Source organism: Aythya ferina (genome assembly GCF_964211825.1).
Source record: "Aythya ferina genome assembly, chromosome: 5".
Lineage (NCBI taxonomy): Eukaryota > Metazoa > Chordata > Aves > Anseriformes > Anatidae > Aythya > Aythya ferina.
The window spans coordinates 37,071,045-37,098,289 of NC_140301.1; the positions used below are offsets into that span (position 1 = coordinate 37,071,045).

A 27,245-nucleotide genomic window follows, 5' to 3' on the forward strand; every position below is an offset into this window, starting at 1 on the left:
CACAAAGGTCCCAAGAGTTACAGATGCTTTACATGAGCTTTGTGAATTGGTTCCTCTCTCTCTTCGTACAGTTCATCACTTCAAGGTTTTAACATGGATCTTTTCCCAGCAGCCATATGGCTTTCTGGCTTTCTGGTGTTATTGGGAATTAATGTTCCAGGGCTTCGTAAACTATGACTTTATGGAAAAGAAAATAGCCACCAGTTTTCCCAACTTCTGTATCTAGGATCACAGTCTTCTCTGACCCTTTGGACCTGGTGATAAACAACACTCTTGTTTAAACATGGTATATAGTAGGAATGATATCATGGCTGAATAAAAACAAGTTGCTGTAAATGTTGATTTTTATTGTCATGACAATTAACTCCTGCAATGTATGCTGATGTCTCTCTTTATCCCTCTATGTATACTTTTTCATAAGCTCTTAAGACAATTTGAATTGACATTTATAACTAACTAACTTAATTAAAATTAAGAAGACATAATGTCATAATACTGTAAGACTCCATTCTAGAACAATACCTTCCAGTGTTGCACAATGGTAAGAACCTGGAATAACTGGAAACTGCAAAATGCAAATTCATTTAGAGTAGCAATGAATTTTGTATATGATTTTTCTTTTTTCTTTACTTTGAATACTGATCACAGGAGGTACTGTTGAAAGAGCGTATAGTAGTATAGTTCCAAACAAATACTTAAAACTACGATGAAAAATGTTAACTCGTTGTTTTACTAATGTCTGGGGCACAGTGGTGTTATTTTCTTCCTGGACGTGGAAACATATGACTCCTCCTAATTAAAGTATAAGGACTATAAACTTGCTTCCTATTAAATAACTAACTTTTGGTTATATACAGCTATGGTTTTATGGGAGTATTCAGAAATAGCACTCCCGGTATTTATAATAAAGAATCAAGAAGAACCACTTTTCTTACATTCTTATAACATAAGGAAAGAATGGCATATTGTAGAAATAGATATCTACTTTCTCCCCCTTAATTTCTGCTTTTTTTCTAATAATTGATTGTTGTTTGGATATTTGGAATCTTTTCCTCCGTCATTTTATGATAAGATGATACATCAGTTCATATTGTCCAGGTTTTGATACAATGTAACGTATTTAAAAATAAGCATTGTCTATTCACCCAGCTGTAAAAATATATATATATCTGCATGGTATGGCATCCTATGAGTACCTATGCAATGTCACTAGTTTACTTTATTCTATGCTATTGAATAAGGTATTTCCTCAGGAATTTTCTGAGTGGTTTGTCTTGCTTTATTTAAACAAAAATGCTAGAAAATTAGATGTTAGTGAAATTATTGAATTTCAGAAAATACAAAAGTTTGTTTCTCTGGCTAGAGCAACCTCTCCTATGAAGACAGACTACAGGAGTTGGGACTGTTCAGCCTTTAGAAGAGGAGGCTCCAAGGAGACCTTCCAGTGGCCTTCCAGTGCCTAAAGGAGGCCTATAGAAAAGCTGGGGAGGGACTCTTTGTCAGAGAGTGGAGTGATAGGACAAGGGGTAACAGCTTTAAACTAAGAGGGTACATTTAGATCAGGTATTATGAAGAAATTCTTTAGTATGAAGGTGGTGAGGCACCAGAACAGGTTGCCCAGATAAGTTGTGGATGCCCCATCCATGGAAATGTCCAAGGCCAGGCTGGAAGGGGCTTTGAGCAACCTGCTCTGGTGGGACCATGGCAGGGTGGTTGGATCAAGGTGATCTTTAAGGTCTGTTCCAACCCCGCTTTATTCTATGATTGAAAATAGCATTAAATTATGTTCCTCTAGAAAAATAAATCTGTTTCTCAATTCATACCATTATTAATATTGAATATTTATTAATATCATATTATAGCTTGTAAAGGATAATATTACATCATGAAACATATTTCAAATAAACATATACATGCTCAGACACCAGAATGTGTTTTTCTAAAGATGCTTAATTACTTTTTTTGTCTGACTCTTATTTTTAGCACATTTGAAAAGAATGGTTCCTTTTGATACAAGTGCCACCAAGGAAGATTCCATTAACGTTGCTGTCAATGAAATGAAGCTGCAAGCAGAAAGAGGGAAGCAGTAGAACATTGTACAAAAATGCAAAAGCTTTCTCTGTGGTAAATTCCATCCCACTCTCATTCTTTTTGAGCAGTAGTAATTTCATCTGCTGTAGGAGGATATACCCTTAATGACTGAGCAGTTGCCAAACCCTTAAGTGGAAGAGCCCCAAGAACAAGTCTAATGGGCTGCTGTTATAATTTATGTAACTTGTGCACCAAAGTTTTTTGGGGACTATGGTATCCTCTTGCATTTGTTTCTGCAGTCCTAAACTGATTTTATTGTATCCCTTAAATATTATGAAATGAAAGAACTGTGATGTTAATCTTTGCTATAAGCGTATTTACCCCTACACAGGAATAGTGTGGATATTTGTTTTTGATAAGATTTAATAACACTATTAATAATCAAAAAAAATATTCAGAAATTACTTCGTCCTGATATTTATTAAAAGAGTCATTATGCACTGTTGTATAGACACATTTATGATTTCAGGTTCTTCAATTTGCAACAATCATTTAAGGAAAAAGCAATAAATATTGAACAAAAATTTCCTCAAAATCAGTGGAACTTGATATGATGATTTCAGGTTCAGCATATGTCACTTGTGTCACTCTTTAGTGCTATTCTTCTGATCAGAATAGATTTGGCAAATCTGACCTTGTGGAGCCTATGGTGAGGCATTTAACAGCACCAGCATTTCACCCATCTGTATGAAGCACATTGAAGGGCACTGCCATGTGGCTGTGAAAATTTTATTAGCAATGTTTAACGATCACTTATTTATTCTGTTTTCTACTCTATTAGAAGAGACATCATACTGAATTTAAAATGTTATGAAAATATGATACTGTACCATTACATTCATTTGGATGTCTCTATTTTAAACAGATAAGGTACAATTCTGCATTACTGTGATCTCAAACAGCACATTGCAGCAGAATCTTTTGCTGTCAGAAGAAATGCTAGTGTTTCTGATGGTCCTGGTTTTATTACCCTTCTTCAGTGCTTCTGGTTGAATCACTACTGATGTGCCTTAAAAAAAACCCTGCCAAATCTATCAGAGTACTGTAGCGACATGAACACCATTACAACAATTCTGGTTTGTATGCTTTTTCATACTTAAGAAGTGTTTCTCTGAAACACTATATTTTTTAGCACTGTAGATGCTCAGGTCATTATGTGCCACCTGGAAATAGGATCTTTTTATCTTTTTAAGTTTCTGAAGAAGTGTTCTGAAGTCCCACTTGACAGACAGAATGTATATGTATTCAGCCTGTTTCAAACAGAACTTCTTGCTGGGAACACTAAAATTGGACAAGAAAATAAGAAAATTTTGAAGTAATTTTGCTTTTTTTTTTTTTTTTCTATACAACTTTTTTTTTTTCTAGCATAGTTTAAAACATTTTTTTTTTACCTTCTGTATGTGTATAATGCTATGCATTGTAGTGCTGGCATTGGCTTTTTGCAGACTTCTGGCACATCTGTTAATTCAGAAGGTCAGGAAAGCAAAACAGGCACATCCATCTTTTCTGATCTCAACAGCAATGACAAGGCCAGGACAAAAATAAAAACAAATAATCTATTTTGGAGAAGGCAAGACAAACAGAAACCTGTTTGTGTCATGGTCAACAAAGAGTGTGGAAGTCATGAAGCAGTGCTTAACTCAGGCCACAGTTACCATTAACTAAACTTACTTTAAGTGTATCCAACATTTGTAATTTATTCTTTTTTTTTTTTTTAATTAGATCAGAGCACAGGTGGAAATAGAGTGTTTAAAATATTTTAACTGGTTTGGTGAAATATTAGAAAATTGCAAAATAAAATGTCACCAGCTTGCAGACTTTATGGCACCTAAAAATATGGCTAAAAATATAGAAAGGTAATATTAAAATATACTATACAACAGTAAATCATGCTCTCAAATTACATCATGTTCAAATGAGTCTGATGCATGGATTGCTGATAAGTGTATGCCCAACCCACTTTACTGAAGCTGAAATAGATTTTGAACTAAAGCATCTGTTGGTAAATGAATGGTGGTATAAGAGTCTCAGATGAGAAGCAATATGAAAAATATCATCCTCTCTTTTTCTTAAGTAATTTGTAAAAAATCTGGATATTCGTTGCTCTTACCATTTTATGTATTTATACATTTTTTCCTCACTTGTAACTCAGAAATCTGAAATTTTTCCTTAAAACTACTAATATCACTACTATTTTGTAGCATTTGACAACTACGGATAAGCATTCTGCACTCCCTCACTACTGCATAAAGTATTAATTCATTTTTTAACAAGGCAGGACAGAAATGACTGCTAGGTGAATAAATTCAGTATGTTCAGTGCTTAGTATATTTGCCTGTGGCTGTGTGACTGGGTTTATAGTAGAGTTTTCTTTCCTTTTTTAAAATTTTCTAAAAGGAATAGAAGGGAAGAAACCAAACCACACAAACACACACTCGCACACACACACACAAAAAGAGGAATTTTTCACAGAATCACAGAATCACAGAATTTTCTAGGTTGGAAGAGACCTCAAGGTCATCGAGTCCAACCTCCAACCTAACGCTAACAGCCCTCCACTAAACCATATCCCTAAGCTCTACATCTAAGCGTCTTTTGAAGACTTCCAGGGATGGTGACTCCACCACTTCCCTGGGCAGCCTGTTCCAATGCCTCACAACCCTTTCAGTGAAGAAGTTCTTCCTAACATCTAACCTAAAACTCCCCTGGCCCAACTTAAGCCCAGCTTATAGTTTCCAAAGCCAGGAAATTGTTTCTTAAATTTATCCTCTTGGCCTGGCAATCCAGATATCATGTAATATTTGCCTCTCTTCCACCTTTGATAGAGGTTCATATTACGAAGGAATTTTGTTTCCTTTTTACTGAAGGCTAAAGTTCCATTCATGACATTATATGAAACTGTCCCTTTGTGGTTTAAGAAATAATATTTTTTCCATATTGGACTGAAATAATATTCCTCTGACCAGTTTCAGTTTTTTAAAGTAGAAAACCAGATCATTTTTGTATAAAGCATATAGTATATTTCATATCTTAAAAAATTATTGTCCTTTCTGGTTATCAGAATTGATGTTAACCTGTTCCTTCATTCTTGCCTAAAACAGTAATTTTCAATAATGAAAACAAGTGGTAACCCCAACTAAATTGGTGTTTGATTTTTAATCCAGTCAGTATTTAGTAAATGAGGTAACTTTGTATATATGTACTAATTAATGGATATGACAAGCTAATAGAAGGCATCAGTGTTTTTAATGCTGTCCTGGAATACAGTGGTTCAATATAAGGCTTTCAGAAATGCATCAAATAATTATCACTACAGTAAACTTTAAATCTTGTAATGTCTTTCAGTTTTTTAATTATGTACAGCAGACTTAAAAGTACTTATTTTTAATTACTTTTGAGAAGATAATTGCTAAATATTTAAAAGAATTTATTTTTATTATGTAATTGTTATCCTAAGAAAAAACTTCAAAATAAAAGTAGAAGGAGGCAGTGTCTGTCCCTTGTGCAGTGAAGTGGAGCAGGACTAAATTATGATATAAAACAAAGCATTTTTCTTACATGTCTCAAAATTTTCATAGAAGCCAGTGTTCAGTGATGGTGAAAGTACTCCTTGAATAATTAGACCTCAGCCACATTACTAGTCCTGTTTCAGCTATCTCACCAATATCAATAAAAAAGATAAAATTCCTTAGAACAAAGGAAATACTATTCTTATATTTTCTAAAGTCCATTTTTTTGAGCTAAGGAATTTGCATATCAGTTCATCTCTGGCTTACAAGGCATAGTGTCTTCACTGTATAGCACCGAATGGACTTTTCATGAATGAAAATGCTGATGTTACTATTACAGTAAAGAACTGTGTATTTTTGTAATACAGATACCATTTTTATTGCTGCAAATCAGTAGTTTAAGACCTGAATACATTCTTATACCTATAATACTCAGAATTCATTCATTCTTAGACTTCTGTAGACTACATGTTACAGTGAAATTTTACCATGGTTCTCTAAAACTGCATTACTGACAAATTTATATGTCTCTAAGCCCTACCCCACAGAAGTAATTGATACTGAAGTTAGTGAGAGCTGCAGGTCAGTATCTGGGGTTGCATATAGAGAAAACCTAGTAATACAAGGAATGGGAAGCAGCTTATGATTTAAATTTCAGAACACTTTTGTTCTTGGTGTTTTAATTTAAGAACTGCTTTAGCACGGGTATCTGCATCTATATAAAAGCAATCTTTAAGTAAGATCCCATCTCGGATGAATTATTTTCTTTACATATTAAAATATTTTCCACTCTAGCTCAACTCATGTCAACCTCTTACTGTAAGCATTAGGAGCTGTTAGGAGCTTTCTTTCTTTACTATGTAAAGAACTAAATTAGATTTTAAATCTGAAAAACATATTAGTACTGCATGCAGAAGTACAGCAGGGCAGAATCTGATAACCTTGGTCTTTCAAAAATCTGAACATAATGCCTCTGGGAATGTTGACAACAAAAATGAAAGAGATTACTGTGGTTAAAATACAGCAACTTCCAGTATTTATCATTTGTACTAACAACAATAGCAGTCGTGTTTCCAAAGCTGAAGTTGCAAATCTGCCATTACTTAGCCTGTAGGAATGAGCCTTTTTTTACTTGCCATAATAGTGGTAAAGTCTGAAATATCATATGCCTTCAGAAAATATGCAGTGACAATTTTTTAAAATTTCTCATCATTTTATTTAAGCATCTATGTGGTACTATTTCAAACTAGATAATCTTGGAACCTGATTATAACATGCTTTCATTAAAATATTATATTTAAGTACAGGAACTGTATAAATAAACCTCTATTAAGATTAATTCTGCTATCTTTATTTAGGCAAATGGCTCCTTAGTTGGTGTTTTGCTTGAATAAGTACAGGAATTTTTCCTTTGTTTTATTTTTATATGTTGTCAGACCAGAATTATTTTTATCTTGGACTGTTTTTCTCGTCTGTCATCTACATGTCAGAATACATATCATAATTTCTGCACTTACTCCACATTAACAGTTTGGTAGTTGATATGCTCAGGGGTTAAAGTAATTATGAAGGCACTTGTTGTCTATAACATCTTTTTTCCTGTAAATTCTGCCACTCTTACTTGTTTGCCAGAATAAAGCTTACTTGGTAAACTATTATCAGATCACAAGTCTAATTTTAGAGTTTATCCCATGGGCAAAAGCAAATTTGTCTTACTAGGTTTGCTGAGATTTTTATAAATGTTATCATTCATTTTACTATCAGTCTGTAGTGGAAAATAGCGGAAGATAAACATTACTGTGGTAATCCTGAAATATTATTAATTCCAGGCAGAAAAAAAAAGGCCTAAAAAGGCCTACAGACTAATGCAGATCTGCCTAACTATAGTGTAGAACCACAAACTCTCACATTACAAAGAATTTTTCTTCAGTATGTCAGTATTATTACTGACCCTCAGTATCCTCAGTAGAAACAGTTGTTGATATCTAAAATATTTTTGAGAAGCAATACTAAAATTTGCTAAAGGAGATCACACAGTATCATTCTGCAAATGTGGATTTCTGTGTCATGCACATTGTTAAGTAAGCATTAAACTGGGAAGTCAGCCTTATTTATGTACTGGCATTAGGCTATTCACAGAAACCACCAGTGACCCAGTTTTGGACTTACTGTGGAAAATGATGAAGATGAGCTGTGTTTTACTGTTGGCCAAGAGAACAGTTTGCATCTGTGGAATAACCTATTTTGTATATGCAGCTCAGTGAGTGCACCATTTTTAGCGAGGCCTTCGCAGCCAGGTCCAGCACTGACAACACAATCTCATCCAAACAGCTGCAACCATGAAGACATCGTGTAGCTGGCAGAATTTTTGTTGTATATTTTGACTAAGAGAATGTCAGTAAATCCATCAGAAACCATGGAGTTGTTTGTTTTGTCTTCACCAGAGAGGTCTCTGGTGAAGTCATAAAGCTAAAAACCGCAGAATCCATAGTGTGAGATACATCAGCAGGCTCTCCAGCCATGGAATTTGGATTTGTTAGCATGCTGTCCACTGTATGATTAAAGATCTGTATGTTAATGAAGCACTGATCAGAAAAGGTTTTTTTGTTTGTTTTTTTGTTTTTTTTTTTTTTTTTTTGAGTGGATTTTTCTTGTAAAATAAAAATATCTTTGTGAAAGCAGGAAATAATGTCTCAGTCAAGAAACACTTTGTTTTTCCAGAATGCAAGTACTTTCTTAAATTGTAGTGACTGCCTTTTATAGACTACCTTTCTAGCCCCTGAATATATTACTCAACAGGCATCAGTCCCATCTCATATCATCTTTTACTGTAAGAGACTCGCATTGTCTTAGACTTGATTATACTTTGGGCAATTCTCTTATATGCAGTGCACTGGAAAAAAGTGACAAATAGGCATTTAGACAGTATGTAATGCAAGATCGTTCATGCTGTGTAACACTGTTTTTGAAGGTGATTCACTTTTGAAGCTGAAATTTATAAATTTGCTTATTAGCAAATGTTTTTTTTTTTTTTTTTTTTTGTATTGTTTGTTTGTTTTCCCCTGGGAGTATGTGAGAAAACAAAAACAAAACAAAACAAAAAAGTCATTTTTGGGTTCTGGAATATTTTATCATTTTATGCTGCCAGTTCCTGCTTAATTTAGAGATGAATAAAAAAACAGCTAATCCCAATACCACATAGCAAGCTCTCCTAATTAAGTTAATTGCTGCATGAGTAATTTTCATTCAGATCTTTTGTTTTTATTTAATTCAAATTAAACAATGCTTTTCACATTTAGTATTCTAAAAGTGAAACAAAATGAATCTTGTGATTTGGCATTTCAGCTGGGAAATTCTTAAGCTCAGGTTGCCCAGGCATCCAACACATGTGACAGTGGACATGTTACATCGCATTTTCTAGTCCACACATCCTAGTGTTGCTGCTGCAGTATGTTGTAAAGTGACTGCACAAAATCTCGGAATTCCACTGAGTTAGATGTGTGCAGGATGCTCTGTACTGGTATAATGTCAGAAAGGTCAGTTAGATACCTCTAAACCTCCTATCTGTTAATGTAATGGAGATAGGCCTAATGGAATGAAATTCCTTGGCAAACAATTATTTCCTGACATAAAGTCCCTGAAAGACTTTTGCCAGTAGTTCAGCAAGGAGTCTAGCTCCTGATTTAATAAAAAAAGGCTACCTGACCACATTCCTATATAAATTCAACTCTCAGCAGAGTATTAGGAACATCTGTGTGAAAAAATGTGTATCTGTCTTTTCTTTGTTAAATTTACATCCTATTTATTCTGTCTCATAGATTTGTTTCTGTGTGTCCGTAGAAACATACGGTTATTTTTCATTCCTCAAAAATATAATAGAAAGGCAGCTTAGTGAATCTGACATTGCTGAAGTAACCAGTTTCTTCCATATTTGATTTCCAAAGTGTAAAGGTGTGTTGAGACTTGCAATAGCTGTGTAGACATCAAGTATAGTCCTGTTCACATAATTATATATCTTATAGTCATAGACATGTGTAAACATTTATGATCATACACTGTAAAACTTTATTGGCCTAAAAGAAAACTAATCCTTTGTGCATCAAAATCCAGATCTCATTGAAGTTAGCAGAGGCCTTGTCGCGAATATCACTGGAGTTAGCATTTCATGATGAGCTTGAAGAAAGGAGAAGGAAAAATATTCTCAACCTATATTTCACTGCATTTTGGAGGTCTCCAAGTCCACTATATGTGTTGGTCCAGTAAGCAAACAAATACATACTAAAAAAATCCATCTTATCAAAATATCTTCTTAGCAGACTGTAAGTATTTGGAATAATTACACACTATCGCTTTTCTTTAAATAAGAATTTTTCTCAAAAAAAAAAATAAAAATCTCAGAAATAAGATTTGGGGTTCAGCTGGGCTCTTGTACTAAAGTACTATTATTTTTCAAGAAGACTAAAAATAAATTATATAATGAAAACCATTGTACTTCTAAATGGCCTTAATATAAAATTATGAAATTTGAGAAATTCAGAAAAATGTTTGTTGTTAATGTGGGATACCACAGCTTTTTCAAAATAATAATTGAACCTTAAAGGAGGGATAGTTCATCTCTTTAAGATGCATCAGCTATATTTCACAACACTCACCGCTACATGTTCTGTTTCACATCAGGTTTTCAACAAAAAACAGTACTTCAAAAAATACCTAAAGTTAAAATTTTCATATTTGTAGGCAGAAACTAATTATATCTTACATCTAAAGAGCAACTTTATTGCTATGCCTTCATTTATTTATTTTGAAAAGGAGACTTCTGAAATAAAAACAATTTTGTCTATTTTTCAGATATTCTCTAACTTTTGCAGCAAGTCTTTCAACATATGACTATATGATAGCTGTGATACCCGGTTGCTTTCCAAGATGTTTTCATTTATTTTTATTTTTTTTTCCATTAGCTACCATCTTTTAGGATGGAAAAAAAATCATCTCAGCTGTGCTAAGAACTACATAATGAATTAAACTACTGCTTGGCTATTATTTTTGTGAATTGCATGGATGCATGTACAACTAAATCTACAATTCACATTTTCAGAACACCTCTCATGTATTTAGGAACAAATCATTGCGGAAGTATAAAAGGAGAAATTTCTTGCTATGTTATTCTTAAGCATGGGTCCTTGTCAGCCTGCGAAGTTTGCAGTGCTTGGTTACATGCATGAGGTCTGACTCATGTCACATCAGCGTACCAGTTTTATTGTTGTATGGCTGCACTAACTTCAGTATGCCTATGCCTAATTTATATCAACATACAGCAAGGATCAAATTTCACTTTAAATAAAGTACTAGGCAGAATACTAAGTGGTGAGATCATGTGGATTACATTTCAAAGTATAAGAAAGCCTTATATTGTGCTTTGAGTATGCTGCTGTAAATTGATGGCTTGACATAGGATCTGCAGGTATGTTTATGTATAAGTTTGGTTATGGCTCTACCAAGAAAGTTCATTATGTTACGTTAATTTAACATCAACATTTTTACCTACTTTTCTGAATGTAAAATGTTAGCCAATGAGATAATAACAAAAATATCAATATTTATTAGTATTTGCTGACTTGAACTTACACCAAGCTGTTTCTGAAAGCAAGATCACAAATGTTTATTGCATCTCAGGAGACTGTTAGTGCCTTTGCAGGTTCAAAGTTGCTAGCTTTGCTCATAATTTAAGTGTAACATGAAATGCCATTTTTGTAAGCTAACAAAATAAATTATTTTTCCAAGCAGCACATAGCATCTGTATTCATTTACATAACACTGCCAAATTCATGTAAAAACCTGTTTTATGTAATTGTGGTTTGTTTGTTTGTTTGTTTTGGTGAAATCTATATGCTTGATATGGATTTAATTTGTTTGATTTTGTTTTTAGCCTGCTTCTGATACCAACAAAATGCTCTTGGATTTTTGATCCGTGTTTTCTTTTGTCTGTTGTAAGATTTGCTTAAAAATTAAGATGGTAGTTTTGAGGTGAGACAATATTTTTCTTTAGAAGGGTGTGTTTAAAACATTTATTAGATAAACATTTATTTAGATAAAAGATTTATTTGCCATTATGGTACAAAAAATGAGTTTGGCAACATGTAGTCTTACAATAGGAGTAGGTGTTTACATTGGCCATGAATCACCATGTTTTTTCAGAGGTGTCCTTGAATGGGACAAACCTCTTACCAAGTGTGAAAGGGATTCATTTGACTAAACTTGGGTTTGTACAGAATGCATGCCTCTGTTTAAACAAACCTACCTTTGCAGTCAGCAGAGTGCCCAGGACCTATGGCATGATTCATCTAGCCCCAAAGGAAATACTTAAGGCTTGATCAAATGAATTGCAGCCACCTGCACTAATGATGTTCACTAGATCTCCATTTGGAGAGAAAAAGGGAAACAAACATACTCAGATACTTTCAATGCATAGGCACTTAAATCAGGTGGTTTCTCTCCATGAGTGTTTCTTCTGGATTCCATGGTAAGTCCTTTATTGCCTTAAACAAAAGATCACTGAAATCAATTGGACTGGATGCATTTAAACTTTCAAAATGATTGAGCTATTACAGTATTTAATGGGGAAAAAAAATCATTGTTGCTGAAAAGTTCTAAATTTCTATGGAAACATTTCATGGAAAAGCAAAGCCTTGCATTATAATTTCAAATACAAAGTAAAACCAAAACTAAGATGATATGCATTGCATTATTTTGCATACACATTGCATCGTTCCATATGAAGATATTTTCTCGTTCTGGTTTCTCATGACTGACTGACTGATGGCCAAACTACACTTTCTTTATATCAGGAGAAATCACTCATTGAAACCCTATAATTACTTTATTAATTCAGTTCTCATTATGTATTCCCTTTCCTCTTGTAGTTAAGAGTTTTTGCTTGTCTTTTATATAGTTATGTGATCTGCAGTTTTTTTTTTTTTTGTCGTTGTGTTTTGTTTTGTTTTTATGGCAAGCATCTCTTTTCCTTCTCAGACAATTTTTTTCTCTATCATCAGTAGGTAAATTCTAGTGTTACCTGAAAAACTAAAGTCAGTAAGGTTGACAAAGGAGTTTTTACTTGATGGTGTCCTGTAGTGATGTCAACTGAAATCACGAATTTACAAGTTTTCTTACACACAAGCAATAAAGCCATAGGAGTAGTCACAGACACCACAGCAACAGTATCAAGGACAAATTTTACCGTGACTATCTTAGATGTTATTGGAGCAGAAAGATGCTGTTTTACAGCAATATGTTTTAAACACTTTCTTGCATTCAAGATGGTATTTCAAATGAACATTTTGTAACTGACATTAACTGGTTCGGGATTTTAAAAAGTAATTTTTGGCTCCAGCTCCTGCTACCCCACTGCTAATTTTATGGAGTTCTAGGGGTGGATTGGCCTAAAGGGTATTGAGCTAGAATAACTCCCAGCTGAGATTATTTACGGTCTTCACTAGCATCCAAGATTTAACCTGGAACCTCTTGCCAAATTCCGGTTTAATTTGCTACATACTTTTTGTCTACCCTTTAGCACTTCACTGAGATATGGAATTCTTTTTTTGTATCAGTATTATATTTTATGCACTCCTGTTTTCTCTGGGAGGAAGGATAGAGTAGTCTAAAGTGATAGGGGCAGAGAAATAGAGAATCTGAGTGGTATGAACTTAGACCTGTCCTATCCTACACTCTCTATACCTGACATAGGTATGTAATTTTTTTTTGTCTCTCAGAGCTGATTTCTGGTGCACAGGGCCATTGATTTGGTTATAAAACTATAATGGTATTATATCTATGTTACATGTATAATCTATAGTAAAATCTGTCATTATGTGTTTTGGTCCACATTTTTAATCATATTGCTTATATATAAATTATATGGTCTTGCAGTAGTACCATTATGGAGAAGGAGCTGCGGGTGTTGCATGTGGCTGTATATATAAGGTATATACACTGCAATTTCTTAAATATGGCATATTTACTGTGCTTTTATCAATTTCTTTGTGGCGTTCATTTCCAGTGGATGTTTCAGGCATGTACAAATCAACTAGAGTGTTCCTTATTTCCAAATGCAGCTCCTAATGAACATATTCAGAGCAAAGCAGTTATGTTACTCTTTAAAATGTTTTTTAAGGACACTTGTTAGTTGAAGTCACAGTTACTCCAGGAAGAACATGTTGTAATTTTGATGGCACTTTATAAGAAGAAATAGTTACAAAAAGAATAATAAGTAGTATAGGATCCACAAGGGAAAAAAGAAAGAAAAGAAAGGCCAGTTCCTAAGAGATACAATAATGCAAACACTCTATAGGATGTTCCTGGCCTAACTCCTGTCTCCCATTGTGTTGAATGCCACAAAGAGAAGAAAGCTTATTACAGCTGTCTTAAAAACTTTCAAAAGTAGACATGGGTAGCCAAGCTTTGTATTAGTTTGTTTCAGCTCACCTGTACTAAAGAATGGGTTATAGAATTGTCCCTGTTGGCAATAGGCATGGAAGGAAGGTACTCAAAACTGCTGGCAGTTTTGGATGGAGATCAGCTTTAATTGGGGCATTCTTGTGTGCCTGGTCTGTGGAATTACGTACTGGCCTCATAAACTGTCCTACAGTAATGAGATCTCTCTTCTTTGCCTCTGAAGGAGGAACCAGGCTACAGCTGCTAATGGAGGCTTCAGCCTGAGATCTGTCCTCCGACAACACAGCTCTGATAGCAGACAAATAACCTGCAGGCCTCTTTACAAATTAAAAACAATAAATTTATTCTAGTCTCCTTTTGACTATGTTAATAACATATGATCATTAGGTAGAACTGAAAACCAACAAATTTTGTCTGGAAAAGACCACCTGAAAAATGAAGCTTCAATGTTCACCACGGACAGGATACCTATGAAGCCAGGTCAGTATCTCTGACACGCTTGAACACTGCATTACAGCTCACACAAGATTTTTCAATGAATAAGGAAGGTGGGTTGATATAAAGAGTGGGCCAATTGGCTTCGCTAATATTTCAGGGGTGGTGTCAGGAAAATGCACTTGTTATCTTCCAGACGCTCCATCTAGCTGTAGGTCAATGGTGTGGATCTCACCGTATGCTTGTTTTGTGATTGAGGAAGCCACTGAAGTATGAAGTGGTATTTCTTCCTGACCTGCCCCTGTCTACCTCCTGATGCCTCAAATTCAGTTAGGAGCTAAACCAGAGTACTGGTTTACTGGGTCTACAAAAGGTTCCTGGGAGATGTGAAATGAGAACAATAAGCAATGCTGAAAATTAAAATTTGGTTTTTATCTTGGGATCTGAGAATTACTCTGGAGCAATGTACAAACCAGTTAAAAGTCAATTTTGTGATGACTTCCAAAAGACAATGATAAAACATACTGCAGCACTTAGCATGGACTGCTGCAACCAACATCAGCAATAGAGACAGAACAAACTAAATCTGGCTTTACTAGAGTTCCCAAAATTTCAACCCACATCCACCCTGTCTAGAAAAGCAGTGTTATTCCTCTTGGCCTCATGTAAGTTCCATTTTGTGGTAGAAATTGTTGGATAAAAACCATTAGGACATCCACCAAATACAGATAAAATAAATCTCACCAACATAAATCAAGTTAGGAGAATAGTTTTTCAGATTTTATGGCTAGGTTTTGGGTCATCTTTTCAGAGTTCCTGAGAGTTGCTCTCTTGGCATTTCATCTGTTGATCTTACCTCAGGGCACACGCAACTTTCCATTTCCCAAAGCTTTTTGTCTTGTAATCCTTGTGCAATGGGTCATATTTGCTTTGTTTGTTTGAGTTTATATGACATGCTTCTTTAAAAAGAGACTGATGGGGTCAGGAACCTTCGGAGAAGGCAGGAAGACTTCTCCCCAAGGAGTAAGTGAATGTGCTCAGGGAGTTTTCATGAACATGGGGTGGGGTTTTCAGAGAGGGAGAACTCAGCAAGAGGTGAAAGTAGGATGTTGCAGAGAGAAGCAGGGAACAGACACTGCCAAGCTGAAGAGGTGATGGAAATAAACATTCCTGGGGACTTAGAAGGACGGACTGTGCAGCATTTGCTGCAGCTCAGAAAATTGCCATGATGCTGGTCTGAGACCATGCCTAAAAAAATGGACTCATTTGTGGGCAGGAAGAAATTTGTTAGTAGACACTATCAATCTTACACTGGTTTACTTAAAGATTTTAAGGCTTTTTTTAAAAAAATTATTATTATTTATTATTTTTAGAAAGGATAGTTATTCTAACCTGTGTTCTGACAGTCTTTTGTTTTTTCCCTGCTTCAAACCTTCATAGTCTTTGAGGGGGGAATTGGCCCTAAGCTGAGGTTCACAGTGGTCCACACGACATCCCTGGTTGTGTCTGGGCCCCATCATGCTGTCTCTTCATGCTCTTCTTCAAAATTCCATCTCCTTTCAGAGCAGGTGAACTCCTGCACTGCTAATTACCCTTTACATCAGGGTGTCAGTACACAAGTCTCCAGCTCAACTGGTATGTGCCTGTCTGTGTCTGTTCATTCTCTCATTCCTGTTTGTTATTTGTTAGCCATTCTAATCTGTCCCCCAATTCTATTCCCTGCCTCCTGTTCTCAGCTGCAGCCTCTGACCTTGGTGGAGCCAGCTACTCTTCTTCCACCAGCAGTCAATTAACTAATCACAAGTTGATTAGAGATTTTTTTCTTCTTTCACAAGTTGATTACAGTTTTTTTTTTTTTTTTTTTTTTTTTTTTTTTTTTTCTTCTTTCTGTCACGTCATTACTTAACGTTCACATTATTACTTAATGTTCACATGATCCCTCTGGCAGGGAAGTTTCTGGGTAACCCAGGGAATGTTACATATCCCAGCTCTTTTTGGATTCTTTCTGGTTAGATTCATGATGGTAACTGATTCTAGCTATTCCATGTGTTCAATCACTGCCTGCTTGTGCCATCATGCTATGGCTACTCTTGGCACTTGCTGGCAGTAACCCCTGATTTATCCAACTTTCATCATACATTTATTGGCAAGAACTGAGCTTGGAGCAAACCACTCAAGATTTTAAACACTCTGTTAGAAAGAAAAAGTACCTGAATGCAAAGTAAGGCAATAAATACTCTCTCAGGAATGTAAACCACAAGAACAGTGGTACAATTTTAAGCAAAAGTTTCATCTACTCTAGAATCCTGTCTCAGGATATCAAGGAACAATACCGAGAACTGTGCAAATACATCATGAGCGTTTTTTTCAGGGTATTTTCCTAGCAAACAACAATTTTTGTTTCATGGAGTTCCTGAGCCAGTGGTGATAACTTTATATTTAATAACAGCCTCAGGGTTTCTTCTTTCTTCCATGAATTTGTGCTGAAACATTTTGAATCTGTATCAATTTATAACATCCATAAGATTCTTCAGCAGAGCTTTGCTGCTTGACCATGAAGTGTGGGTGTTGTCACCCTTGCATTCTGCAAGTCTCTAATACAAAAGATATAATTCTTAATAGAGTAAAATAGATTTTTTTTCTTCTGAAGATCCTTCTTGTATCCTAAAATTTGCTCTTCTAAAATTAACATAGAAAATAAAATATACAAGTTATATTTTTCCTGGTCAGCTTCTGTGGTTGCCGCTTGATATTAGAAGTGCTTCTGCAGTAAGGATCCCGTCTGGATGGGGATTTTTTAAAAAGGATGAGATTTTAATAGAGTAATTAGTTAGTAGAGGGAGGTTAGACCCTTCTGGCTTTATTCAGCAGCACTTGAAAGACAACATAAGACAGCATATGAACCAGACATCCCATGACCTCTGATGGAGGACCTGTTGCTTTGAGACATCTCAGTCTTCTTGAGAAAGTATCTTTTTTTTTTTTTTTTTTTTTCTTTTTTTTCTTTTCTCTTTTTACTGAGGAACAGGGGCTGCTGTGCTGAACAGATAAGGTCAGCTAATAAAACAAATGAGACTAGCTGTTTTAGAAGCTGGAACGGAACAAATGGACAGAAGACATTTGGAACCCAGCAAAACCATTATCTTCAAGGTGGCTTTTCTGCATGAAGGTGAGGATAAATGGCCTAGACTAGTCAGGTATGTGACTGCAACTGTATCTTTTTATGAAGCAGTAGATAATTGAAGCAGTAGATAATATTCAGTTGTTTTATACTGGCATTCAAAGCCCGTGTAATCATCGTGGGATCTCAGCAGACTGTTGTAAAGTGGAAAGAATTTCCCTTTGTGAGATGTTGCTCTGTGCAGGTAAACCTGTAACGCATTCCGTTCAAGCATACACAAAACTTAATCTGCAAAATAGCAACCACTGCTGTGTATAACTGGACTCTTAAATCACTTCTGATCCCTGCCCGTCTGGAAGTGTTTTCATCTTGTCTGACCCTGAAGAGTGCAAGTTTTTTTCCAAGTTGGTAATTCTGGGTGATGTCCATTGTTTTGTGGAGTATAGGAGTGTTTTTCCTTAACAATTGCTATGACCACCAGAGTCTTGGCCTGCTGCTAGCAGCATCTATGCTATGGGCAGCTGAGAGGGTGTTGTAGGGAGGAGCTGTTCTTTACTCAAGTCGGTGCTGACAGCAGTATCCTCTGTGGTGCCAGAAGGACTGATGTGGGTGACTCAACAGGGGTTGCTCTTCCATCTGTGTCAGTACCAAAACAATGTCCCAGCATGGTGCTGGAAGCTACACAGGGGATGAGATGTAAAAGCCTACTTTTCAATGCTCTATTACTCTGTTTAGTGTTTGCTTGTCTTCTCTATTGTGTGTTTGATGAAATTTTAATTATTATTTATTATACTTTTAATGCTGCATGCGAAATACTGAGGATGCATGAAGATGGTTGATAAATAAAATAATTAGTATTATGTGCAACAATAATTTTCTAAAAATTGGCCCTGGCTTATTACGAGTAACTTCGGTGAGCTGGTACTTCTGCAAAGTATTTTACTATTCATAGTGTTTCTTCAGCTTTTCTTCCTACATGTTATAGCAGTAATTAAATCTGCCCTTTTTTTTTTCTCATGTGGTAGGTAAGGAGGGATATCCATTTTTAACTTTTGGTTTAATTTTCACATATATGAAGTGTCTTGGCCAAAGAAAAGATGCAACCTTTGGCTAAACCAGGAAGAGTCCCAGTCCCAAATCTCCTTGCTGTAGCTGTAAGACTCTGCAGTAATCTTACAGTATTCATGGGCAAAGTTATTTATCTGCACTAACAATGACATTAACTAGTATAACAAGTTGCCTTTGTTAGTAGGCAGGCTAGGCAAAGAGAGAGACTGCAGTGGCACTTCTATTTTTCACCAGAAACTGTAATATATCTTTCTACCATTCATTTTTCAATTTTATTTTATTTTTTAAAGAAATGGCAAGAGGCTTGCAGAACCTTTAAAAATCTTGCATTATTAATTTTGAGTTCATGTAAATGAGCAATTGTGGGGCACAGCCATGCCAAGCACAGAGGAGAATTAGATGTGAATTAGGGAAGTAGGGAGTAAATCAACACAGGAAGACTTTGAAATTAAATGCAAAAGTAATGGAAGGAAAACAGTACTTCAAAAGGCACGAGTCTGTGATTGGTTACAGCTGTCAGAAAACATCATTCCTGCTCCCAATCTTCTTTGCTATTTAAGGAAATAAAAGAAATCTGAAGAATTTAATTTTAATTATATAAAATAACAAGCTGAGGAAGTTGGGTATGCCAGGGCCTACCCTGTATCTAAAGTTTCACATAATTTGCCTGCTGCCCTGGCTGGGAACTCCTATATATGCCTGTCACATGAATTGCCATTCCTCAAGGCTTTGGGATTATTTTGTTTTTGTGCCATAACACTCCGTTCTTGCTGCTTTAAACCTGATTAATGAATTGGAAGTTTTGTTGATTTAGTACTTCAGGTACCAGCATCCAATTAATGGTTGTAATAGCTTTCTCAGATCCTAGTGGCCTACTCTTCCTGTTATCTTCAAAGAAAGGAGAAGAGCAGCAGGTTAAATTTTAATATAACTTTGTTTCATTAAGCCCTAGAGACTCAGATGCAAATAAGGGGAATAGAAATAGGGTGTGTTATCCCTCCCAATGGAGTCTCCAGGCAGTGTTAGAGCAGGTACATTAGCTTCAAAGACATGCAAAATTGTTTCTGTGCCTTGTTTGCCTTCCAGCTAGGAAAATGTTCTGTCCCCCTTTAACAACAAAAATGTCAAAGGAACAACGAGGGTCTGCCCAAGTAAGAGCAAATACCCTTCTTATCCTCCTCGGTGCTGCCTGGCATGAGTGTAGTCGGGTGTCCCAATACACTGGAGGGAGTTCAGAGCATAATCCACAGCGCAGCCTGGGAACAGGAAGCGGACCTGGGCTGCAGAGTGCTCCTGCTGCTATGCCAAAGTGTCACAGAGCACTACTGTGTTCTCCATGCCCCCAGCTCGAAGGGAAAGTTTTGTTCCATCTGTTCTGGCAGCTTCACAATTCCCCTTCTAAGCCTCTGAAACTGAGCCGTGGTTGTGTCACATGAGATACGCTGTACAAGGAAAATGGCACAAAAATCCCAAAGCCAGAACACTACCTCTCACTTTAATGTTGCCCATTGCATAGGAGCAGCAGATAAAACCAGTGATCAGGGAAAAAAGACTACTCTGACAGCACCAAAAATGTGCCACTGTGATAGACTGCCAGGAAGATCATCAGTCTCCTCCTGGGAGAGCTGTCCATGCCCAAACATATGCTATAACAATGGATACAAGGACAAGAAAGAATTAAGTTGCTTCCTCTGGAAATCGAACACACTTCTCTAACCTTTTCTATTCTTGACATTCACTGCTGATAAAAGGAAAAGGCAACAGAGAGTGTAAAGTTCACTGTTGTGCAAGCTGATAAACTATATACATGTATTAATGGGCCAGAATCTATTTCGAATTTTCAAGGATAGCACTGAATTTTAGAGTGTGAGTCTCAGGTTACTGACGGCACAGTATTAATATGTCCTAAATCCTGGGTTTGTCATGCAGATTTAGTACATCTACTGAACGGAAATCACACTAACTAAACAAACCCAAATAATCCCAGGGGTTTACGTAGGACGCTGTCTCAGCTTCAGATGTTTCAAACTTCGGGTGTTCATTTCCTTTAATGCAAGTCTCCAAAGGTCTGTAGTTCAAAGAGGAAAAAAACTGAGCAGTTGTGCTTAAATAACACTGTGTACTGTTTATTCTATTAGTGACGGTGATCCAGGCACTTGTATCATTCTTTGTATCAGACTTTGACACTTGGATGTCTATCATTGGATTGGCTGTTAGTTACAAAAGGCTGTTGCTTCAGTCATTTCTTGAAACACTGGAATGAAGCCTGAGCCTCTTGGACATTTCAAGTAGCTGGTTTATTTGTCTTTCCAAAGCAATTTATCTAAATAGGCCAACACAATCAAATTACACGGGATTCTAAATATTGCCCAGTCTGACATCTTAATTAGAACTTTTAAAAAATAATGGTTACCTTTCAGCTCCCAAAATTTCACAAACCTTTCTTAAAAACTGGCCAGTGAATATCACTAACAGCCACACAAAGCTATTTGTTTTTCAGAGTTGATCAGACTTTCCATTGGCACATATCCTGAAAAAAAAAAAAAAAAAAAAAAAAAAAAGGCAAGGAGGAATACAATTTACACTAGTTTGAAAACACAAAAGCAGAGATTCACTGATAGTTCCAATTATGATCTTTATCTTGCATAAAGCCTTTCTTATCCACATTTATCTTTAAAGTAGTGCCTTATAAAAACATTTCTTTTCAGACGTATCATAACCTAATTGGGTTACACAATATTGTGAGTAATTTAAAATACCATGATGATTGCATTGCCTTTTCCACAGTGCTTCCAGCTGAACTTTGTTTCCACAGAGGCTGTGGAAGTGGAGCAGTTGCTGCTAAGTGTAACTTTGACTTTTTCTGTATTCATATAGAAATTGCTTCATGTGCCTCAGAGTGAACTCTCATTTGAGGATGAATGATGAGAAATATTCCATGCTACTGGGAAATAGAAGACTTTGGAGTGTGTGAAAGACAGAGTATCAGAGCTAAGGGATGATGATTTAACAAGATGCTAATTAGCATTATTACCTCTTGCTTTTCTGTGGGTGATCAAAACTAAAAAACAAAACAAAACAAAAACAGCCAGCTGTTTTTCACCAGACTTTAAAAATAAAATCTCAGAATTTCAGTATAGCTGTTAGAGTTACAAAAGTTTCTTTTAAAATTTTGTTCTAGATGTGCATGTTTCAGTGTCTAAATACTAAGTTTGAGAGAAGATGGATATTTGCCTTCAGAACAGTTATAATTGACCACAAACTTATTTAGAAGTCCGCTGCTCAAGGTAAGGTCGGTACAACTTGCTAGAAATTAAAACTTGTTAAATATTATTACAGTTATTTATTATTTTTTTTTTTCCATAAAAACAAGGCTCTGTATAGTGGAAACTAAATTAGTAGTTTCACTCCAGCATGTCAAATGCACAGCAACCCCAGACTACCAGAAACAAGAGCTGGGCCTTCAGGCTACTTCAAACCATATTCATGACCCCTTTCATTCTATGTAACCAAAATGAACCTAGGCTGACTTAAATCCCTGAAAAGCAGACAGCTGAGGTGTAGGAGTCTCAGAGCAAGCTGCTTTGATTCTGCTCCTGTATTGTGTAAAATTGCTCTGTTGAAACTTTTTCTTGAAAACCACTTTCATCCTCACAGATATTAGGCGCTATTCGGTTGCAAACTATCCGAGCGAAAATAATGAGCATCGAATGTTTGATGGTGTGTATGTTGAGATCATAACACAATCAGTTTCTATATTCCTTATCTGCTTGTAACAATTCTATGGTCATACTTCTTTTATTGCACTTGGATGATCATACTCAGTTTCTATTACCACAACTAGAGTTATGCCCAGTATTTTCCATTAAAGTTTTGGATTATTTTACAGGGTAAGACAGTATCATTTGGATCTTATGACAAATTAAGCAATGTACTTACAGAAGAAAAAAGGCCAGTGCTTTATATTTCTTTCTTGTAGTTTAAGTGTTCCTAAAAAAGCTTAGGGAATGACTTCTCAAATGAAGTTGTTACTGGTTTTGACTGGATCATATTCTATTCTTGCTCTTCTCATAATTCATTCAATACAGTTAGTCTCATCTGCTTTTCTGTCTCTGTATGGAGAGGCTAGAGTGCTGCTGCCAAAACCAAAGGACTCTTCTGTTCTCAAGCTGTTGCTCAGTGAAAGCAGGAGTCAAAGTTAACAGTGGGAAGAATGGATGAATGAAAGTCCAGCAACCAGGATAAAGCTGTCAAGTACTGAGGAATCCATTTGGGAACCTGTATAAAACACAACAGAAGGAATGGGGAGAGTCAGAGACTTATAAGCAACAGAACTGTAGGAGAGAGATGGCAGCACAAGACCGGTTAAGGAGACTATGAAAACAAAATTCATCAAAAGCAGAGCAAGAAAATGATGCTAAATGAGGGAAGACAGAGAATGTTGAAGGATGAGTTGCCACCAGAGAAATTCAGCATGATCACCTAAGAACAATGGCAGCTCTGCATGCATAAATTGTCGTAAATTTATGCAGTAGATCTAGTAGCTGTTTTGTTTTCTGAGGAAATAACAGCCAGTTGGCAACTCCTGGAGAGGAATTTATAGATGGAAATGATGATATCAAAGAGGAATTGGACAAGATGACATCCAGAGGTCACTTCCAACTTCAACCATTATGATTCTGTAATCTTTATTTGCCTTCCTAAAAAGGTGAGAGGGCAATTAGGTTGAGATATAAAGAAATACTGCAAACATCATTTTGTTTACTGGTTAACAAGTAAGTGATAATGCAAGTTTATGACTACTAGGTCAATATAATTTGCAGGCTGCTCATGGAAATATTTGTGAGAAATAACCCAAATTGTCCGTGGGAATGAAAACTGCACTGTTGTACGTATTAAATATGTACTACATATTTATGTAGTACATACTTATGGCTATAAGCTCTTTAGAAGGGACAGGCAGCACAGAAGGGGTGGTGGTGTGGCTCTCTATATTAGAGAGTCTTTCGAGGTTGTAGAACTTGAGGCTGGGAATGACAAGGTCGAGTCCCTTTGGGTTAGGATCGGCAGGGACAACAAGGCTAGTGTCCTGGTCGGGTCTGCTATAGACCGCCGAACCAGGATGAGGAGACGGATGAGGAGTTCTACAGGCAGCTGACAGAAGTTGCGAAATCATCAGCTCTTGTACTCGTGGGGGACTTCAACTTCCCTCATATATCCTGGAAGCACAACACAGCCCTGAGAAAGCAGTCTAGGAGGTTTCTGGAGAGCGTGGAAGATAGCTTCCTGACGCAGCTGGTTAGTGAACCTACCAGGGGTGGTGCCCCGCTAGACCTTCTCTTCACAAACAGAGAAGGACTGGTGGAGGATGTGATTGTCAGGAGCTGTCTTGGGCAGAGTGACCACGAAATGGTGGAGTTCACTATTCTTGGCGAGGCCAGGAAGGGGACCAGTAAAACCGCTGTATTGGACATCTGGAGGGCTGACTTTGAGCTGCTCAGGACACTGGTTGGTGGAGTCCCTTGGGAGGCGGTTCTGAAGGGCAGAGGGGTCCAGGAAGGCTGGGCGCTCTTCAAGAGGGAAATCTTAATGGCGCAGGAACGGTCTGTCCCCACGTGCCCAAAGACGAGCTGGCAGGGAAGAAGACCAGCCTGGCTGAACAGAGAATTGTGGCTTGATCTTAGGAGAAAAAAGAGGGTTTATAAGCTTTGGAAAAGTGGGCAGGCCACTAGGGAGGACTATATGGATGTAGCGAGGCTGTGCAGGGACAAAATTAGGAAGGCCAAAGCTCATCTGGAGCTCAATCTGGCTACTGCCGTTAGAGATAACAAAAAACATTTCTATAAATTCATCAACACAAAAAGGAGGACTAAGGAGAATCTCCATCCTTTACTGGATGCGGGGGGAAACTTAGTTACAAGAGATGAGGAAAAGGCAGAGGTGCTCAATGCCTTCTTTGCCTCAGTCTTTAGCGGCAATACTGGTTGTTCTCTGGATACTCAGTACCCTGAGTTGGTGGAAGGGGATGGGGAGCAGGATGTGGCCCTCACTATCCATGAAGAACTGGTTGGTGACCTGCTATGGCACTTGGATGTGCACAAGTCGATGGGGCCGGATGGGATCCACCCAAGGGTACTGAGAGAACTGGCAGAGGAGCTGGCCAAGCCACTGTCCATCATTTATCAGCAGTCCTGGCGATCGGGGGAGGTCCCAGTTGACTGGCGGCTAGCAAATGTGACGCCTATCTACAAGAAGGGCCGGAGGGCAGACCCGGGAAACTACAGGCCTGTCAGTTTGACCTCAGTGCCAGGGAAGCTCATGGAGCAGATCCTCCTGAGAGTCATCATGCAGCACTTGCAGGGGAAGCAGGCGATCAGGCCTAGTCAGCATGGGTTTATGAAAGGCAGATCCTGCTTGACGAACCTGATCTCCTTCTATGACAAAGTGACGCGCTGGGTGGATGAGGGAAAGGCTGTGGATGTGGTCTACCTTGACTTCAGCAAGGCTTTTGACACCGTCTCCCACAGCATTCTCCTCAAGAAACTGGCTGCTCTTGGCTTGGACTGGCGCACGCTTCGTTGGGTTAGAAACTGGCTGGATAGCCGGGCCCAAAGAGTCGTGGTAAATGGAGCCAAGTCCAGTTGGAGGCCAGTCACTAGTGGCGTCCCCCAGGGCTCGGTGCTGGGGCCGGTCCTCTTTAATATCTTCATCGATGATCTGGACGAGGGCATTGAGTGCACCCTCAGTAAGTTTGCAGATGACACCAAGTTAGGTGCGTGTGTCGATCTGCTTGAGGGTAGGAAAGCTCTGCAGGAGGATCTGGATAGGCTGCACCGATGGGCTGAGGTCAACTGCATGAAGTTCAACAAGGCCAAGTGCCGGGTCCTGCACCTGGGGCGCAATAACCCCAAGCAGAGCTACAGGCTGGGAGAGGAATGGTTGGAGAGCTGCCAGGCAGAGAAGGACCTGGGAGTGATGGTGGATAGTTGGCTGAATATGAGCCAGCAGTGTGCTCAGGTGGCCAAGAAGGCCAACAGCATCCTGGCTTGTATCAGGAACAGTGTGACCAGCAGGGCTAGGGAGGTGATCATCCCCCTGTACTCAGCTCTGGTGAGGCCGCACCTCGAGTACTGTGTTCAGTTTTGGGCCCCTCGCTACAAGAAGGACATGGAGGTGCTTGAGTGGGTGCAGAGAAGGGCGACGAAGCTGGTGAGGGGCCTGGAGAACAAGTCCTATGAGGAGCGGCTGAGGGAGCTGGGCTTGTTCAGCCTGGAGAAGAGGAGGCTCAGGGTCGACCTTATTGCTCTCTATAGGTACCTCAAGGGAGGCTGTAGTGAGGTGGGGGTTGGTTTGTTCTCCCACGTGCCTGGTGACAGGACGAGGGGGAATGGGCTTAAGTTGAGCCAGGGGAGTTTTAGGTTAGATGTTAGGAAGAACTTCTTCACTGAAAGGGTCGTGAGGCATTGGAACAGGCTGCCCAGGGAAGTGGTGGAGTCACCATCCCTGGAAGTCTTCAAAAGACATTTAGATGTAGAGCTTAGGGATATGGTTTAGTGGGGACTGCTAGCGATAGGTCAGAGGTTGGACTCGATGATCTTGAGGTCTCTTCCAACCTAGAAATTCTGTGTGGTTCTGTGATTCTGTAAAACATCTCTCATGCTCCTGAAGCAATCTAGGCTTTTTCATATTTACTCTAAGTAAAAGAAAACGACAATGCTTTGCTAGCCTGAATGGTCTGACTTTCAGTTTATCCAGGATATATAGCTTGTCTTGAGGTCTGTACTTCCACAGCAGGACTTCCTTTCAAGTAGGCTAACTTAAAGCTTGTCTGAATTTCTCTTGTAGGATAGACTTGGTAGAAGAGACTTGTCCACAGCTATTGAGTTGTTGGTAAAAGTAGTTCAACTTGTATTAATTGAATTGTTCATCTTAAATGGCACACATTAAATAAAAAATGAGACTGGGTCAAAACTTCTTCAACAATAGAAGCATACCAATTTGCACAGCTGAAAATATGAAACAGAAGAAAACAGAATTCTTCCAAGCATTAAAGATTTTAAAAATCATTTTCTTTAGGAAGACCAAATACCTTTGGAAATTTGTAAGCTTACTCTAACATAGCAATGGATGATTGCACAGGTACTGAACAAACACCGTGCTGGAGAGATCTGTACATTATGTTCAGACACCAGTAAACACAAAGTGTTGCCAAGCTGAGCAAATGTTAGTTTTCCAGTTGAGTGAACAAAACCTGATGTGCTTAATTCAAACTGTGCTTGAGCTTGTACTTTTATGTGACTTCTTTATTAAGGTAGTTCTGTTGGCCAACATTTTAAACACCCATTAGTTCATTACTGAAATACTGAAAGATAATTGACATATGTAAAAAGGAAGAGAAGTCTCACAGATCTAGATAAAAAGTAGAACTTCCACTTGTAAGCAAAATTAGAAATGAGGCATCACCTAACTTAACCCTCTGCAATGGAAATAAAGGCAAGTCATCAAAGAAGCAAAGTTCAGTTTCTGTCTGCTTAATACAGACCATGGGTGAAATCTTATCCCAGTACAAA

At 37.6% G+C, this 27,245-nt stretch overlaps 1 protein-coding gene and 1 long non-coding RNA gene across 10 annotated transcripts in view; both read left to right on the forward strand.

Moving 5' to 3' along the window:
• Window positions 1-3,411, forward strand: part of CEP128 (centrosomal protein 128) — a 111,420-nt gene extending 108,009 nt beyond the window's left edge. For all 9 annotated transcript variants that reach the window (XM_084521472.1, XM_084521475.1, XM_084521473.1 and 6 more), the window contains one exon: window positions 1,984-3,411. In XM_084521472.1, the coding sequence (XP_084377598.1) occupies window positions 1,984-2,090 (107 nt within the window). In that variant the 3' untranslated portion in view covers window positions 2,091-3,411. The remainder of the gene's footprint in view (window positions 1-1,983) is intronic.
• An 8,592-nt stretch (window positions 3,412-12,003) lies between these two features.
• LOC311437745 lies at window positions 12,004-23,153 on the forward strand. Its single transcript, XR_014693668.1, has 4 exons — window positions 12,004-12,120; window positions 17,515-17,683; window positions 21,857-21,962; window positions 22,798-23,153. It is a non-coding gene; the product is annotated as an uncharacterized lncRNA (long non-coding RNA).
• The last annotated feature ends 4,092 nt before the right edge of the window (window positions 23,154-27,245 follow it).